At 46.3% G+C, this 16,934-nt stretch overlaps 1 protein-coding gene across 5 annotated transcripts in view; it reads left to right on the forward strand.

Moving 5' to 3' along the window:
- Nucleotides 1-16,934, forward strand: part of TTC7A (tetratricopeptide repeat domain 7A) — a 291,532-nt gene that overhangs the window by 112,966 nt on the left and 161,632 nt on the right. For all 5 annotated transcript variants that reach the window (XM_053312732.1, XM_053312747.1, XM_053312738.1 and 2 more), the window contains 2 exons: nucleotides 4,247-4,364; nucleotides 12,692-12,749. In XM_053312732.1, the coding sequence (XP_053168707.1) occupies nucleotides 4,247-4,364; nucleotides 12,692-12,749 (176 nt within the window). The remainder of the gene's footprint in view (nucleotides 1-4,246; nucleotides 4,365-12,691; nucleotides 12,750-16,934) is intronic.

Below are 16,934 nucleotides of genomic sequence, written 5' to 3' on the forward strand. Positions count from 1 at the left end.
TTATTTTTCCTTAACCCAAAGCAGCTGTAGGGTGCACCAGTCTGGATTGGGACAATGGTGTAGGGGAAGAAGGGTTACACCCTTTCCCCCTGTGCTGTTTTCCGTTTAAAAACACCCACTCTTTTATTTGCTGGGTGAATCCTGTGCTTGAGATCCCCCATGTCTTTCCCCCACTTAACCCATCTAGTTGGAGATTCTCCCAATCAGGACTGAGACAATGGTGCAGGGGAAAGAGGGTTAGCCCTCTCCCCCTGTGCCATTTTTTCTGCTGAAAATGATCCATAGTGTTCCTGGCTGGGTTAATCCAGTGCGTGTGCGTGTGCGTGTGTGTGTGTGTGTAAACAAAAAACAGCTGGAGATTTTCCTGATCCAGACTGAAGGGGTGTGTGTGTGTGTGTGTGTGTGTAGCTGCTGTTTGCAGTAAATATCAGTTTCATTGGCAGGCAGATTTGTAGGGGGGGGGAATAGCGTAGAAGAGAGTGTTAAACCCATCCACCCCCGCACCATGGTTCTAATCCAGGCTGGGGCCCAATCCTGTTTTGTTTTTTTTAAGTGACCAATTTAAAAACAGGATTCACCCATGCACTTCAAGCATGAGGCTGTAGCTCAGTATTAGAGTATCTAATAAAGCTGGAAGGGAAATCCAGGAGAGTCACTTCGCTCCAGAGTGCATGGAGTTTACTCAAAACCACAATACTAGAAGCCCAGTTAGAGTGTATACCCAAAAGGAGGAAAGATACCACTAAGTCCAGGAGGATGCCAGCATGGCTCACGGGTACCGTCAAAGAAGCCATAAAAGGGAAGAAGACTTCCTTCCGAAATTGGAAGTTCTGTCCAAATGAGGAGAACAGAAAGGAACACAAACTCTGGCAAAAGAAATGCAAGGTGACAATAAGGGAGGCAAAAAGAGAGTCTGAGGAACATTTAGCCAAAAGTATCAAGGGGAATAACAAAAACTTCTTTAAGTACATCAGAAGCAGGAAACCTGCCAGGGAGGCGGCTGGGCCATTAGACAATGAGGGAGTGAAAGGGATTATTAAGGAGGCTATGGAGGCTGCAGAGAAGCTAAATGAGTTCTTTGCATCTGTCTTCATGGCAGAGGATACTGAGCATATACCCGTTCCTGAAACAGGCTTTTTAGGGATGGAGGCTAGACAGCTGAGTCAGATAGTAGTGACAAGAGAAGATGTACTAAACTGTCTGGAAAAACTGAAAGCTAACAAATCACCAGGGCCAGATGGCATCCATCCAAGAGTCGTCAAAGAACTCAAACATGAAATTGCCAACCTCCTTGCTAAAATTTTCAACTTATCCCTGAAATTGGTCTCTGTACCAGAGGACTGGAGAGTAGCAAATGTAACACTGATTTTCAAAAAGGGACCCGGGGCGATCCGGGAAATTACAGGCCAGTTAGCCTAATGTCCGTTCCAGGCAAATTGATGGAAAGCCTCCTCAAGGATAACATTGTAAAGCACCTAGAAGAACAGGCCCTGCTGGGAGTGAGCCAGCATGGCTTCCGCAAAGGTAAATCTTGCCTCACCAACCTTTTGGACTTCTTTGAGGGGTCAACGAGTGTGTGGATCAAGGTGATCCAGTTGACATAGTCTACCTGGACTTCCAAAAAGCTTTTGACAAAGTTCCTCATCAAAGACTCCTGAGGAAACTTAGCAGTCATGGGATAAGGGGGCAGGTACATGTGTGGATTGCTAACTGGCTGAAAGACAGGAAACAGAAGGTAGGTATAAATGGAGAGTTTTCACAATGGAGGGAAGTAAGAAGTGGGGTTCCCCAGGGATCTGTCCTGGGACCGGTGCTTTTTAATTTATTCATAAATGATCTAGAAGCAGGGGTAAGTAGCGAGGTGGCCAAATTTGCAGATGATACCAAACTCTTCCGGGTAGTGAAATCCAAAATGGATTGTGAGCAGCTCCAAAAGGATCTCTCCAAACTGGGGGAGTGGGCGACAAAATGGCAAATGCAGTTCAATGTTAGCAAGTGTAAAGTGATGCACATTGGGACGAAAAACCCCAACTTCAAGTATATGCTGATGGGATCCGAGCTGTCGGTGACTGACCAAGAGAGGGATCTTGAGGTCATGGTGGACAGCTCGTTGAAAGTGCCGACTCAATGTGCGGCAGCTGTGAAAAAGGCAAATTCCATGCTAGGGATCATTAGAAAGGGGATTGAAAATAAAACGACTAATATTATAATGCCCTTATACAAAACTATGGTGCAACCACACTTGGAGTACTGCGTACAATTCTAGTCACCACATCTTAAAAAGGATATTGTTGAACTGGAAAAGGTGCAGAAGAGGGCAACCAAGATGATCAGGGGCCTAGAGCACCTTTCTTATGAGGCAAGACTACAAAACCTGGGGCTTTTTAGCTTAGAAAAAATACGACTGCGGGGAGACCTGATAGAGGTCTACAAAATCATGCATGGTTTGGAGAATTTGGAGAGAGAGAAATTCTTTTCCCTCTCACATAACACTAGAATCAGGGGTCACTCCATGAAATTGATTGCCAGGAGGTCTAGGACCAACAAACGGAAGTACTTTTTCACACAATGCGTGATCCACTTGTGGAACTCTCTGCCACAGGACGTAGTGACAGCCAACAACCTGGATGGCTTTAAGAGGGGTTTGGATAACTTCATGGAGGAGAGGTCCATCAATGGCTACTAGTCGGAGGGCTGTGGGCCACCTCCAGTCTCAAAAGGCAGGATGGCTCTGAGTACCAGTTGCAGGGGAGAAATGCCAGGAGAGAGGACACTCCCTCAACTCCTGTCTGTGGCTTCCAGCAGCATCTGGTGGGCCACTATGTGAAACAGGATGCTGGACTAGATGGGCCTTGGGCCTGATCCAGTAGGGCTGTTCTTATGTTATTTGCTTTGTATGCAGAAGACGGTAGGTTTAATACCTATCTTCTTCAGGTAGGGCTGAAAAAGACTCCTGCCTGAGACCTTGGAGAGCTGCTGCCAGTCAGTGTAGACATTACTGATGGACCAATGGTCTCAATTGATACAAAGCAGCTTCCTATGTTCCTAAGTAATATCTAGTTTGGCCCATAGTTGAACAATACCATCTGTGTATGGCAAGTATGGTAGCTCATAAGGGGCTTGATAAATCTCCTGGTTTTCCTGCCTGCCTGGAACTGAAAAAAAACCCAGAGAGGATGTCAAGAACCTGGCAGGCCACCATGCATATCTGATGGTCTGCATTCAGTTTGGTGGGCTACAAGATGTTCAAGCTTCCCTCCTCTCTTTCCTTGAGAACAGATTTACTGGGTTACTGTAGCAGGAGCAGCGTGTAGTGAAGGAAAAGGAGATAGATCTGACCCTTCCAGTACACCTAGACTGAAGGTCAGTGGTTCTTGAGAGATGTAGTTGCATTGCAGTAGCCCACGGGGAAACTACGTTTCCCAAGGGTCTTTTTGAACCCTAAGCAAGAACTGTGCTAGGAAGGCCTGCGGAGAGCACAGCTATACAAACTATCAAGCTCACTGCCAGAGTTTGGTGGTGCCAGAGTTCAGCACTGAGGCCCCAAAACAAGATGTAGCCGCTGCAGCTCTTGCTCTACATATCCACCATTCCCATCATATGTCCTCCTCTCCAGCCCTGCTGCATAGTGATGGAGAAACAGGGCAAGAGATATAGTGGCTATGTCTGGTCTAAGGTTCAAGCAGCATTGCCAGGCCAGGTCTTGGGAGCTGTAAGGAGGAGATGAAGATCCAATGCAGTAGAAAGTTCTTTGCATATAATTCTTGCACAGCATTCTGTTTAACTCGCCACTCAGTGACAACCTATTAATGCACATCTAGGATTAGAGGACTGGTGACCTGCACTGGTCCCAAAACACCCACCCAGCAGCTCTTTGCAGAAACGAAGCTCCAGTTCTCCCTCACATTTTGTTTACCCTAAAGGAATTCTGTAGGAGCCAGCATGGTGTAGTGGTTAGAGTGCTGGACTAGGACCGGGGAGACCCGAGTTCAAATCTCCATTCAGCCATGAGACTTGCTGGGTGACTCTGGGCCAGTCACTTCTCTCTCAGCCTAACCTACTTCACAGGGTTGTTGTGAGGAGAAACTCAAGTATGTAGTACACTACTCTGGGCTCCTTGGAGGAAGAGCGGGATATAAATGTAATAAATAAATAAATAAATACACTGTCACCATGGTCATGAAGGCTTCCATTATGCAAGGGCTTTCCAGTAATGTTTGTATCCCTTTTTCTTTTGAACTTACAGCTGGAAGAAGGAGAACGTTTTGCCAAGATGGTGGTTGGCCTGGGAGAAGAAGCTGGGGAGTCACTAGCAAAGGGCTATCTGGCTTTGGGGTTGACGTACAGCCTTCAAGCAACTGACGGTAATGTGTTCAACTTCTCAGTTGTGGTCCATTTAGCAGTCTTTCTGGAATGTCAGTTCCAGAACTTGGGCATTTCAGAACAAACAGGTGTAAAGATTGTAGGAGGGGTGGCCCTTATCTGAGGCAAGGTGAGGTTCTCACCTCAAGTAGCAGATGACTGGGGCACCAACAACAAGATGTCCCCTTCCACCTCACTTGCCTTCCTCTGCTGCCCCCCACCACCAGGGCAACACTTTGCCACCAGGTGGCACAGCACATAGGCGTGTATGCATGCCTGCTCACCTGTCTACATGCCAAGTCAATCAGCTATCACTGCCATCACAAGGAAGGAAGGAAGGAAGGAAGGAAGGAAGGAAGGAGAGGGTGCCTATGTGAGTAGGGTTGGGGGTGATATTTGGTGCCCTGTCTCAGGTGTGTTGAGCTCTTGGACCACTGCTGGCTTGGAGACCAAAGAGCTTTCTAGTCCAGGATTCTGGGTTTAATCCTAAGAGTGTGCGATTTGAAGATGCACAAAAGGAGAGGCAGTTTTGTTCCTTTCCCTCTGCAGCCTCCTGAGTCCCTGAAAAGCTGGTTCTCAATCCTCCCTTTGCTCTGCAGCCCCCGCAGAAGCACATTTTTGGAGGGTACAGGGGGCTGCAGTGGGAAGGTGGTCAAGGAGCAGATTTGGGGAAGTGCAGAGGGAAGGGGAAAAAATATATCACCCTCCCCCTCTTGCATGGCATAACTTTTTCTGTTTGCACAAATCATTTTTAGGACCCTGTCCTTTGTTTCCCATAGCAGCTGGCCAGATCAGTTATTCATGTATTTAGATTGTTATCCCACTTTTTCTAAACACTAAGGCGGTTTACAAATAAAATTTAATAACACAGTATTGCTATAAAAGAATATAATAAAATACAGATAAATTAATATTATTCATTAACATATTTGCATCTTGCCTTGCTAAACCCCAAGGTGGCTAGGGGCAGCCATAAAAACATAAATCTCAGTAAAAGAGCATAAACATAGAAAAACATGATGCAGTTGGATACTTAGCAGCAGGGATTGAAGGCGTCCTTCCCCTGATGGTTGACCTCAGCATCTGGAATTCAGAGGTATACTGCCTCTTTACACAGAGGCTCCACTTAACTGCCTCGTAGCTGTGGCCCTAGGCTTTATGAATGTGTCCAGTCCTTTAAAAAATATTAATCTAGAAGCCATCACCACATCTTGTGGAATAAAAGCTGAAGAAAATCATACGGGATGTTTGAAAGACAACCAATTATGGAGAATATTCAGACCCCTCATCCATTGGCTCAGTTAACCACGATAGAAATAAAGGAATTTATAAAGCCACAGTTTGAAAAACAAGCTATGTTCCTGGCTGATGTGAGGAACTTTTACTCTTGCAGCCTGTGTGAGAAGAAGTGCTTTTAAAAATGAACAGTTATCAGGAGTCGTATCTGAGTCTGATGGTTGTTGATTAGCATCACTGGTTTCTGAACACAATTATTCCTTTTGAGGGCTGTGACAGACATTAGCTGCTCAGAGACTGGGCTAGTATTCTGCATGTCAGGCTGCTGTTAAAGGCCACTGGGGTAGATCATAATTTTGTGCTAAAAACCGCAAGTTGTGAACAGACTGCACACATTTTAAAATAGGGCAACATTATTGATATACTTAATTTTGTTTGTAAAAATGGGGGGAAAGTTGTAGGATTCTCTTTTATTTTTTACCATAATCTGAAATTCTAGATGGGAAGGAGATAAAGAGACTCACAGAAAATTGAGAGCAATAAGGAATGGATTTGAGGAAGGGAAATAGGGACTGGATTCAGGGTAGGGAACATATGTGCTCAGAATGGAGAGCAAATATGGCCCAGCCCACACTCCTTTAAACTGGTAAGGTATTCAGAGACCACTGCCTATGCAGGCCTAAATGATACACATGAACCATGAGGGGCAGATGTGCTTTTTAAAAATCTGTGAATTTTGTTAGTCAGAAGAAACATTATGCAACACAAGTATATAAAGGCTGGCATACAGAGCAAGGATACACCAGTGCAGCAAGAGAGAATGCTAACAGAACTTCTCAATTAACTGTACCAGTGCAGTAGGGAAGCAATAATTTTTGATATCCTCCCTTCCCCCAGGAAGTCCTTTGTGCCACCCAAAAATATGTCCCTAAGGGCTGCACCATCCTCAGGGACATATTTTCAGGTGCCATGGAGGATTTGCAGTGGAAGGGGAGGGTGTCAAAAATTGCTACTTCCCTGCTGCACCAGTGCAGTTAATTGGGGAGTTATATTAGGCTGCTCTCTCACTGTACCAGTGCATCCTTGCTCTGTATGTCAACTGAAATGTGCAAGTTAAAGGGGTGGGCGTGGGGGAGATAAAAACAAGCCAGACGTACAGACAATATATCATAATCAGCTAAGTGTAAAAGGGGGGAAAGGCAATGGAGATGCTTCTTTCAACAGACAATGAAAGCTGAAAGTCCCAGGCTTGCATCTGAGGGTGTTTCTCAGTTTTTTAATATGAACACATAACATACATGTTTTTCACTGCATATTAGTTATGGATATATGTGCAAGGAATCTACAATAGACTGTGGTTCCTTGCCATGTACAGACAGAGTTGTAAACACACATTTGCTGCTGCATAGTGGCCTGGTTCGTACATCGTTTGAATCTAGATTTAATGTGGGTTGCTGACAGCGTGATTGTGTGAACCTTATACCAAGGTGGGATCCCCAGATTCATCCAGGCCATAAATCACCTTGGTGTGGGTTGACACAGTCATGCTAACGTCAGTAACCCACATTAAATCTAGATTCAAACAAATGTGCGAACCAGGCAATGTGTGGCCTGGCATTGCAAGGCAGACCTGTTAAAATATATGTGTTATTAAAGCCGCATTGATACATTATATTTGATTACTTGTAATCTGAACAGTGTATGGTCATGCAGGAGCATGTACAGTTATTCATAAATTATGCTGAATGCACATACAGAAGTACACATTGTTAATGAAACAGCAGCTCTCCAAGATTTCAGGCAAGGCTCTTTCCCAGCTCTACCTGGAGACACCAGGGATTGAGCCTGGGACCTTATACATGCAAAGCAGGTGCTCTGCCACTGAGCTACAACATCTTATCTGTACCATGCATTAGAGGAGCTGTACCCAGGTTCATGTACAGTCATTCACACACAAAAATTGTAACCCCAGTTATTAAAGTCATGGGGGTGGGGTGCTGGCTGAATAACAAAATAAAATTCCAAGCAGCAACGGCAGTGGTGATACAGGTACAAATAATATTAAACAGGTTTTTTTTAAAGCAGCTGGCAGGCATGGCAAATTAAAGGGATGAGAGAGAGAGAGAGAGAGAGAGTCATATAAGCCTCTGTCTCTTTCTCCACTCACAGTGTGGGAGCCAGGCAGGTCCAGACAATCACCATTACTCTTCTTTCAGTCCTGCTGCAGTCTCTCTCTGATTATTATCTCCTGAGGCACAAAAAGCCATTGCTATTTCTGCCTCCAAACAGCCCCTTATATAAATTTTGAAACTCCCTCCTTTGGCCTCCCCACCCCGTTCCCTCCGCCAAGCCAATAGGGGCACAGTTGCCCATGCCAACACTTGATTTGAAAGACAAAAAGCCAACCAAGAATCAAGGATATCTCAATCCAATCAGAAGCCAGTGCCAGGAAAACAATCAGCGATTGAAAAACATGGAGTAAAAATGGCGCCCACTGAAGAGGAGAATAATCAGCCAGGAGAACAATCAGCGATTGAAAAACATGGAGTCAAAATGGCATTCACTAAATGAATTGCATGTTGATTCACTATGAATTGCTGGCAATTCAATTCATGATCGAATCGGCCCTTTATTTAGAGGATGATTCGATTTGCAAATGTATCAACGAATTGTCTCGCTAGCGGATCGAATTGCACACTCCTAGTGTACAGACACCTGACTGCACGTACAACATAATAGGGCTTCTGTCTTGCTGAATTTATTTCCCACTGAAGGAGTTGGAGGCATGTTATCTATTCCACAGAGGATGCGTTGTTTTCTTTCTCTTTCAAACCAAGATCTGCTGCCTCATGTTCCCACAGGACCATTCTCAAAGCGCCTCTTGCAGTCTCTGTTCTGTTCACTGCTCTAGTGACAGTCCATCTTCTCTTATCTCATGCACAATTTACAGGAGACTAACTAAGGTTTTGTGAGACACTCTGTAGCTAAACCCAACAGAGAACTTTGGTACATACTTGAAAGTGGTGGCTGCTACTGGCCTGAAAATAGATCAACTCTTGTGTTACCTTCTGGAAGTTTTTCTTCCCCCTAGAGCAGCTGGTGCCTGTAAACTTCTTTGCAATCCTTCTTCATCCATCCTCACAACTACTCATGTGGTCAGTCTTTACTGCTCCCATTTTGCAGTAATGAACATTGTTTAACATTGGGTATGTTCAGCCTGAAGAAGAAAAGACTAAGGGGGATATGATCACCTTTACAAATCTCTGAAGGGTTACATAGGAAGCTGCCTTCTACTGAGTCAGACCGTTGGTGCATCTATCTCAGTATTGTCTACACAGACTGGCAGCAGCTTCTCCAAGGTTGCGGGCAGGAGTCTTTCTCAACCCTATCTTGGAGATGCCAGGGAGGGAACTAGGAACCTTCTGCACACAAGCATGCAAGTGCTCTTCCCAGAGCAGCGCCATTGTGGTGTAGAGCCAGCATGGTGTAGTGGTTAGAGTGCTGGACTAGGACCGGGGAGACCTGAGTTCAAATTCCCATTAAGCCATGATACTAGCTGGGTGACTCTGGGCCAGTCACTTCTTTCTCAGCCTAACCTACTTCACAGGGTTGTTGTGAGGAGAAACCTAAGTATGTAGTACACCGCTCTGGGCTCCTTGGAGGAAGAGCGGGATATAAAATGTAAAATCATCATCATCATCATCCCCTAAGGGGAATATCTTACAGTGCTCACACATGTAGCCTCCCATTCAAATGCAAACCAGGGCAGATCCTGCTTAGCAAAAGGGGCAATTCATGCTTGCTACCACAAGACCAATTCTTTTAATCAGGATTAACAGTGGCTTGTTAAGAGGAGAGCTGGTATAACTATACATGTGTACAGATCAACAGTCTGTACCTGCGTACAACGTAATGTGTGACTAGCTCTATAGAAGAGACCCATCAATGCTTCATATAGCCATCTTTTCAACAGAGAGAGACAGAGGCATTTGGGAGCCATTTCTTTCCTCACCGGTGATGGCATCATCCAACTTCTGCATCCTCTAGCTGCCTGCAAAAGGCCATCAGTAATTTTCTGTTGCATTTCACAGTATAACAGACTTTATTACACTCATCCTTTCAAATCTAAGTTCTTTTACAGGGGTGGGGGAGATCATTCAATGAGAACTGGAACCAATTGGATCTCCAGGAGAGCACAGGCCAGGAGAAGGTGCTGCTAAGCCATCTGTCATTACTAATTTATGCTCTGGTCAGGAGCCAACGTCTGTCCCTGAAGAGTTTCAGACATCCCCCGAGGACATCTGCACAGGCTGAGCCTCTGGCAAAGTTTTGTCCCCTCTTTCCCAAGCCAGCAGGCTCCTGACACGTCTCCGACATCGAGGGGACAGCAGGTGCACCACTGAAGCTCTCTTTTTTAGGCAGCCTTCCAGATGCTTTGCACAGATGACCATGCAGAACTGCCAGGGCTCAGAAAGCACCTCTCACAATCTGTGTCTGGGAAACTGTTGGCATCTGTGGGCAGAGCGATGTGAATGTCTTTACACTGTAAATGTCTTTTACGTAAATGTGTTTGTCTGAGGCAAAGGCCACAGTCCTGCACACAGTTAGCCTCCGGGGCGGTCCTTCCATGAGGCAAGGTGAGGCAGTTCAAGCAGCAGATTACTGGGTGGTAAGAATCCCCCCTCCCCGCACACGCTGCTGCCCGCCATCAAACCTGCCTCCTCCCAGCCCCACTTGAAAATGATTCGGGGTCACATTTTGCCTCAGGCCCAAAGACACCTCAGGCCGCCCCTAGACCTGTGCTTCAGTGGTGCCAAAGCTGAATAATTGGCACCTCCGCGCAGGTACCATGCAGAGGCAGCCGCTTGCAGCACTGCTGCCTCTGCTCCATAGTACGCACTTGTGGAATGCATGGGGGCTTCTTTATGGGAGGCCGAGCCCTGTCCCACCCTGGCAATGGCTGTGCAGTGTGCAGGACATGGGCAGGAGGGTTGCACGGGGAGCAATGGGAGGGATGATCCCTGCAAGTGTTTCCCCCATAGAGCTCTGTGGGAAGAGTGCTTGGAGAAACTACCCCTCCCAGCGCTCCCCGCACCCTCTCCCAGCAGTTGCCGGAGCAGCACAGGGCCAAGGAAAGGACCCCCTGTGGCACCCTGGCTTCATTAGCGGAGCAGGGTGGGATTCTCGCCTGGGAAGCCTCCTTTTACACAGGGAGAGTTATGAGGGAGGAAGTTTGGGCATTCTGCCCCCCCCCCCCAGCGCCTGCTTCTTCAAAACCTGCCCTCTCTCCGGAGGCTACGGGGCTTTCCTCCAGCCAGCCCTCCTCATCCCTGACCACTGTTTACCTAAATAGGTTTGAGCAGCCCACACAGCCTCGTAAAGCCCTGCCCTTCTGTATTGCCCTGTCCTCTCCCTTTTCCTTTCCTCCGTGCCTGACACATGGACCCCTTTCTCCCTTCCCCATTTGGTCTGCCCATCCAGTCCCTCATGGCCCCGCTTCCCCTCCCCTCCCCTCCCCTGCCTCTGCCATTGGGATGCTCGGGCCGGGTGCTCTCAAGCGGCTCCCAATGCAGTTTGGCTTCTTCTCTGGGCTCGTTGTCATTGGATCCTCCAGGTAACTCCGCTTCCGGGGTGGGGGAGGCATCCTGACACCCCCACCCTCACCCACCAGAGGTTTGCAGTATTGAGCTGAGACAGCTGCATTGCGAATGGCCACCTCTGCACTGTACACATGCAAAACTGCCGATTATTCTGCTCTGGCCCCACTGCGGCACAGGCTCAGCAGCCGCGAGTTTAATAGGGCATCAGTATGCCTCACTGTGTGCCCAATTGCCTCCAAAAAATATCCCAGGAACACAGAACCTGTGAGGTCCTGTACATTTGACTGGGCCATGTAATGTGATCATTTCTGAAGGTCAGAATACCAGCACAGGTATTCACAGCAAAGCTATGCCTATCTCTATATAAAATGAAAAGGTAAATACAAAATGGAAGGTGTGGTTTATATTATTCTATTTTTGTCCTGCTTCTCCATCCAAAGGGCCCTCAAGGGAGTTTGCAGCAGTAAACATTAAATCATAAAAGCAATACAGCCATTTATAAACAGACCAAGTAACAAAGCCACTCAGACCAGAAATTGACTGTGCAGGGAGTAGGGAAGAAATGACACTGCGTCTCCAAAGCTCATGAGAACAAAAAAGAAAAAAGGGTGGGTTGGTTTTTAAAAACCATAAAGGAACTAGTCCTCTTGTCTAGCGGAGGGAGGAGAGCATTCCACGTGGCAACTGTGCTGCTCAGATGATGTCATTCTAACACCAGTGATGATGCCAATCTGACTAGGTTGGCTCAGAGGGTGCCAGCACCTGCTGAGGCTTGTTTGTTGAGCACACAGCGCAGGGCCTTCTCAGCGTATGCCCCCCGGCTGTGGAACTTGAGATGCACAGGGCTCCCTTTCTCCCAGCCTTTCAGAGGAAATGGACTACCCTTTTTGTCCAGTATTTTAGCCAGTGAGTGGCCCCCAGTCTCTTTTTTAAAGTGTAGCTGAGCTGGTTTTATTTTTAGGTTGTTTTGATTGTACGAAGAGCAGTATAAAAATATAGAGAAATAACACACACCCCGCCCCATCTGAAGATCTCAAAATCCTGTGAGGTTTATATGGGTGGAAGCATTCTCTAACATCGCTTGATGCTCCATTTCTGGGCTAGTCTTCGCAGAATGTCCTCTAAAGCAAGGGTTCTCAAACTTGGCCGTAGGCCATTGTGGATGGGGATGATGGGAGCTATAGTCCAGCAATCTCTGGGGATCCAGGTTTGAGAACTCCTGAGCTAAAGGAGTGGTTACTGGTGTCTCGTCTTGCAGGAATGGATCAGCTTCTATGAGGCCCCTAGTTATAACATAGCAAATGCTTTTTCAGGATCTGGAAAAAGGCTTTTCAAACATGCTATACAATCCTTAGGAAATAATGCTAGTTTTCAAGAAACGGATGCATTGGTTTTCCAACTTATAGAGTTGGAAAACCAACTCTAGAGTCAGGAAGTTCAAATCTATTGCTTGCAATGGTCACAAAACTGTATGTTTGTTTTTGCTGTTGCAGCTACCCTGAAAAGTGCCCAAGATGACTTGCACCGAAAAGCACTTCAGACTCTGGAGAGGTGAGAAAGATCCCAATGGTTGATTTCACACATTCATCCAAAACCCTCTCTAGGCTTATCAATATGTTTATGCCTTTGAGGATTCCTCCCTGCCCTAAGCCATATTTTGATGCTAATGAGCAACAAGCAGTTAGCCATTGCTGTATCCTGGTTAGAGTGTGGAACTAGGTTCCTGGAGACCTGAGTTCAAATCTCTGCTCCGCCAAGAAGCTCACTGGATGACACCGGGCCAATCATTCTCTCTGATTAACCCACCTCATCGGGTTGTTGTGAGGCTAAAAGGAGGTAACTCATGTATATCACCCTGATCTTCTTGGAGGAAGGGTGGGATATCAGTGGGGGTAATGATACCAGCCCACATACAGCACAGCACACCAACGATCAGAGAGAGAGAGGCGGATGCGCTGCTTTCAAGGTGCTCTGCAACTTGCCCGTACTGCTTTTAAAGACAGGGCTGCTTCGTGCCTAATAAGGAAGGTGTCATCACATTTGCAGCACTACTCCCATTGGGAATTACCTTGCTGTAGAGAGCATGAATTGTCCCCTTTGCCAAGCAGGGTCCACCTTAGTTTGCACTGGGATGGGTAACTACCTGTGAGCACTGTAAGATGTTCCCCTTAGAGGATGGGGATGGGATACGGCGGCACATTCAATGGTAGAGTAGCTGCATCCATGCATGCAGAAAGTCCCATGTGCAATCCCTGGCATGTCTGGGGCTGGGAAGGACTCCTGCCTGCAACCTTGGAGAGCTGCTGCCAGTCAGAGTAGACCATCCTGAGCTAGATGGACCAGTGGTCTGACTCGGTATAAGTAGGGTTGCCACCTCCAGATGGTGAAAAACGTCGATATCCATCACAAAAAAAGTGGCAATCGAGGATGCTTTTCACACACAAAAAAAAGTCTCGAGTTTGCATAAAATTTGCCTGTGTTTATTGGTATTATATATGCATATTTTGATAAAAATTGGATAATATGAAAATAAATTCAGCTCACCACTTTGAAGGTGGTGACCAGGTGAGCTGTATGTCTGTTCAGTCTGTTGTCTAGGTGCTGAGTTCTCAAGGCCCTTGCTTCTTAACAGTAAATTCATCTCCAGGTTAGGGTTACCACCCACACAGTCCTCTGTCCTCCTCTCCCTCTCCTGTCCTCTGCTCTCCAGCCAGGCCAGCAACTTTACCTCTGGGCTGGAGGCAGGGCAGCCAGCTAGCTACGGAGCCAGCCTCTTTGCATGCTGGCTAGTGCATGCATGGTCTCCCACTCACTCGCTGCTCTCTACGACTACAAACATTTATTAGGCCACTTTTCAACAGAAGGTTTCACAGTGGTTTTCATAGAAAAATAAATAATAAGATGCTCCCTTGTTGCCAAAGGGCTCACAATCTAAAAAGAAACACAAGGCAACCCTGGCATCAGCCACTGAAGGAATGCTGTGCTGGGGTTGGATGGAGCCACTTGCTCTCCCCACGTTAAACAGAAGAGATTCGCCACTTTAAAAGGTGCCTTTTTACTCGTTTAGCAGGGGTAGCTGCTGACTGAGTAAAGTTAGTTAGCTAACGGCTAACGTCTCACTGCCGCCGCCGCCCGAAGGAAGCAAGCTGCACCTGCTGGGCCCACCCATCCGTGCTGCTGCATCCCGTGGCTCTGCAACCTGCCACGGAAGCACAAGCTCCACAATGGCTTTGCCATTGGATGGGTGCTCAGTAGGGAGAGGAAAGAGACAGAGGAAGAGAAGCCGCTCGCGAGAGCCCATGTTCCAGCTGCTCCCCAGAACTTTGGACACCCCAAAACATGCAAGAAAAGTTGTTTGGTCCCCCAAATAGCCTTTCTTCCTCCTAGTGCGCGCACGCGCGCACACACACACACACACACACACACACACACACAGAGTCATTTGGTCTCCCAAATAGCCGCATGTCCTCTATAAATGTTCCTAGTTGGCAGCCCCAGGTCTAAGGCTGTTTCCTGTGTTGGTAGGCTTGGCTCAGCCCCGCCTTCACAAGCAGTGCGGTCAGGCCGCAGAGTGCCTTGGAAGCACCTCCTGAATGGGCAGTGTACTGCGCTGTACGTGGGCCAATAACTATATGCAAGTGAAAGCGTATTTCTCCCTTTGTACACAACCACAGTGGGGCTCTTTCTGGTCTACCAACCTGAAGGGTAAGGAGGCATCGTTTTGACAGAGCCTCTTCTCAGAGGGGGAATTGGCTTTAAGTGGCACACATTCCTAGACTCAGATGTAACATCTCCGTTACTGTGCTATTTAGATGTAATTGCTGTCCTATATTACTCTTAAACCATCTTTATTTTTAGCCTTTTGACCTTTCCCCACTGGCTGTGACTTGTTTCCTTGATAACTTAACTCCAGCTTGCAAGTGGATAGATCCCTGATTGGGCAGCACAGATACCCACCATCAGCCAACAGGGGGTGTTGCAAGAGTTCGGCTGAATCCTCATGTCCTGAATTTTGAGATATCCAAATCTTACCAGCTCCAGAGTAGCATGCAGACGTTAAAACCTTGGTATTTTGGCTGCAGATGGACAAGTTTTAAGAGTTGAGGGAGCTATGAAACAGGCATAGTTGCTTGGGGTGTATGCAAATGCTTCTATCGTGCCAGATCAAACATATCTTGCAGGGGTTTGAGGCACTATTTTAAAAAATGGAAACATCAATTTACCAGAGACAATAGTAAGATGACTTAATAGACTATGAGCAACGTAGTCTCTTTGATTCCACCTTCAGTTCTCTGAAAAAGCTTCTCTCTCTCTCTCTCTCTCTCTCTCTCTCTCCCACCCCCCTCTCTCTACTAGATGAATCTTAAGGTGGGCAAAACATGACTAGTGGCAGAGGGTAGGGCAAGCCTGCTCAGCTTTGCCCCCCCACCGCTGTTTTTGGACTACAACTCCCATAATCCCAAGCTACAGTGGGCAATAGCCAAGGAGTATGGGAGTTGTAGGCCAGCATCTGCAGGCCTGGGGTAGGGGGTACCCACAAGGCTGGCTTGGAAGGCCTGAGGATGCTGGAATGAAGATGGGCTGTCTCAGTGGTTAGAGCAGCAATAGCAGTGAGAAAGACCCAGTCTTAAGATGCTCAGAAATGTAGACAAACTTCTTTATTAACATGCGTAGATGTGCCCTACGCATTTCAGCTGTAAGCTTTCTTCAGGGGCATTTATAAAAAAAATTAAATAGATGATTAATCAACCACAAGTATGATAAAAGACATTTGCAAAAAATATATCAGTCTTATAAGTGTGCATAAATATGAATGCACTTGATAAAATATCAAAGAACAACCCAAGGTATAGTTAAAACATTTACAAAAGCCACGCATAAAACAGAATATCATACTTACATCCAACATTCTTACACGAGAGCTCCATTTAAAAAGAGGACTGCTTCTTCACTCCAGAGGATTAGGAGTTTTATGTGTGGGTTTTGTAAATGTTTTAACTACACATTGGGTTGTTCTTTGAGATTTTATGAAGTGCATTCATATTTATACACATTTTAAAGACTGGGTCGTTCTTACTGCTATTGTATCGGATGCTTCCTGTTTTTTCATCATTTTCAGTGGATAGAGCACATGCTTTGTACACAGAAGGTTCCCGATTCAATCCGTGGCATCTCTAGGCAAAACTGCAAACGCCTCTTGTCTGAAGCCCTGGAAAGCCACTTCCAGTCAGTGTAGACAGTACTGAACTAGATGGACCAATGGTCTTGACTCAGTAGAAGGTAATTTTGTATGATCTTCTTTTCAACTAAACTTTCAAGCAACAGCAGCACATTAATTAATTCATTCATTTGATTTTTATACCGTCCTTCCAAAAATGGCTCAAGGCAGCTTACACAGAGAAATAATAAATAAATAAATAAGATGGTCTCTGGTTTCCCCATAGGTCTTACTTCAGGGTTTCTTAAACCTGGGAGTCCATGGGTTAGTCCAAGTAGTCCATGCAAAATTAAATATATAATTAAATATAGCTCTCCAAGAACATCATTTTGACTCAGCCTTCCATCCTTCTGAGGTCGGTAAAATGAGTACCCAGAATGTTGGGGGCAATATGCTAAATCATTGTAAACTGCCTAGAGAGCTTCGGCTATAGAGCGGTATATAAATGTAAGTGCTATTGCTATTGCTATTGCTATCATTTATAATCAAAGAGGAGCTGGTCTTGTGGTAGCAAGCAT

This window comes from Hemicordylus capensis, chromosome 1 (genome assembly GCF_027244095.1).
Source record: "Hemicordylus capensis ecotype Gifberg chromosome 1, rHemCap1.1.pri, whole genome shotgun sequence".
In the NCBI taxonomy this organism is placed as follows: domain Eukaryota; kingdom Metazoa; phylum Chordata; class Lepidosauria; order Squamata; family Cordylidae; genus Hemicordylus; species Hemicordylus capensis.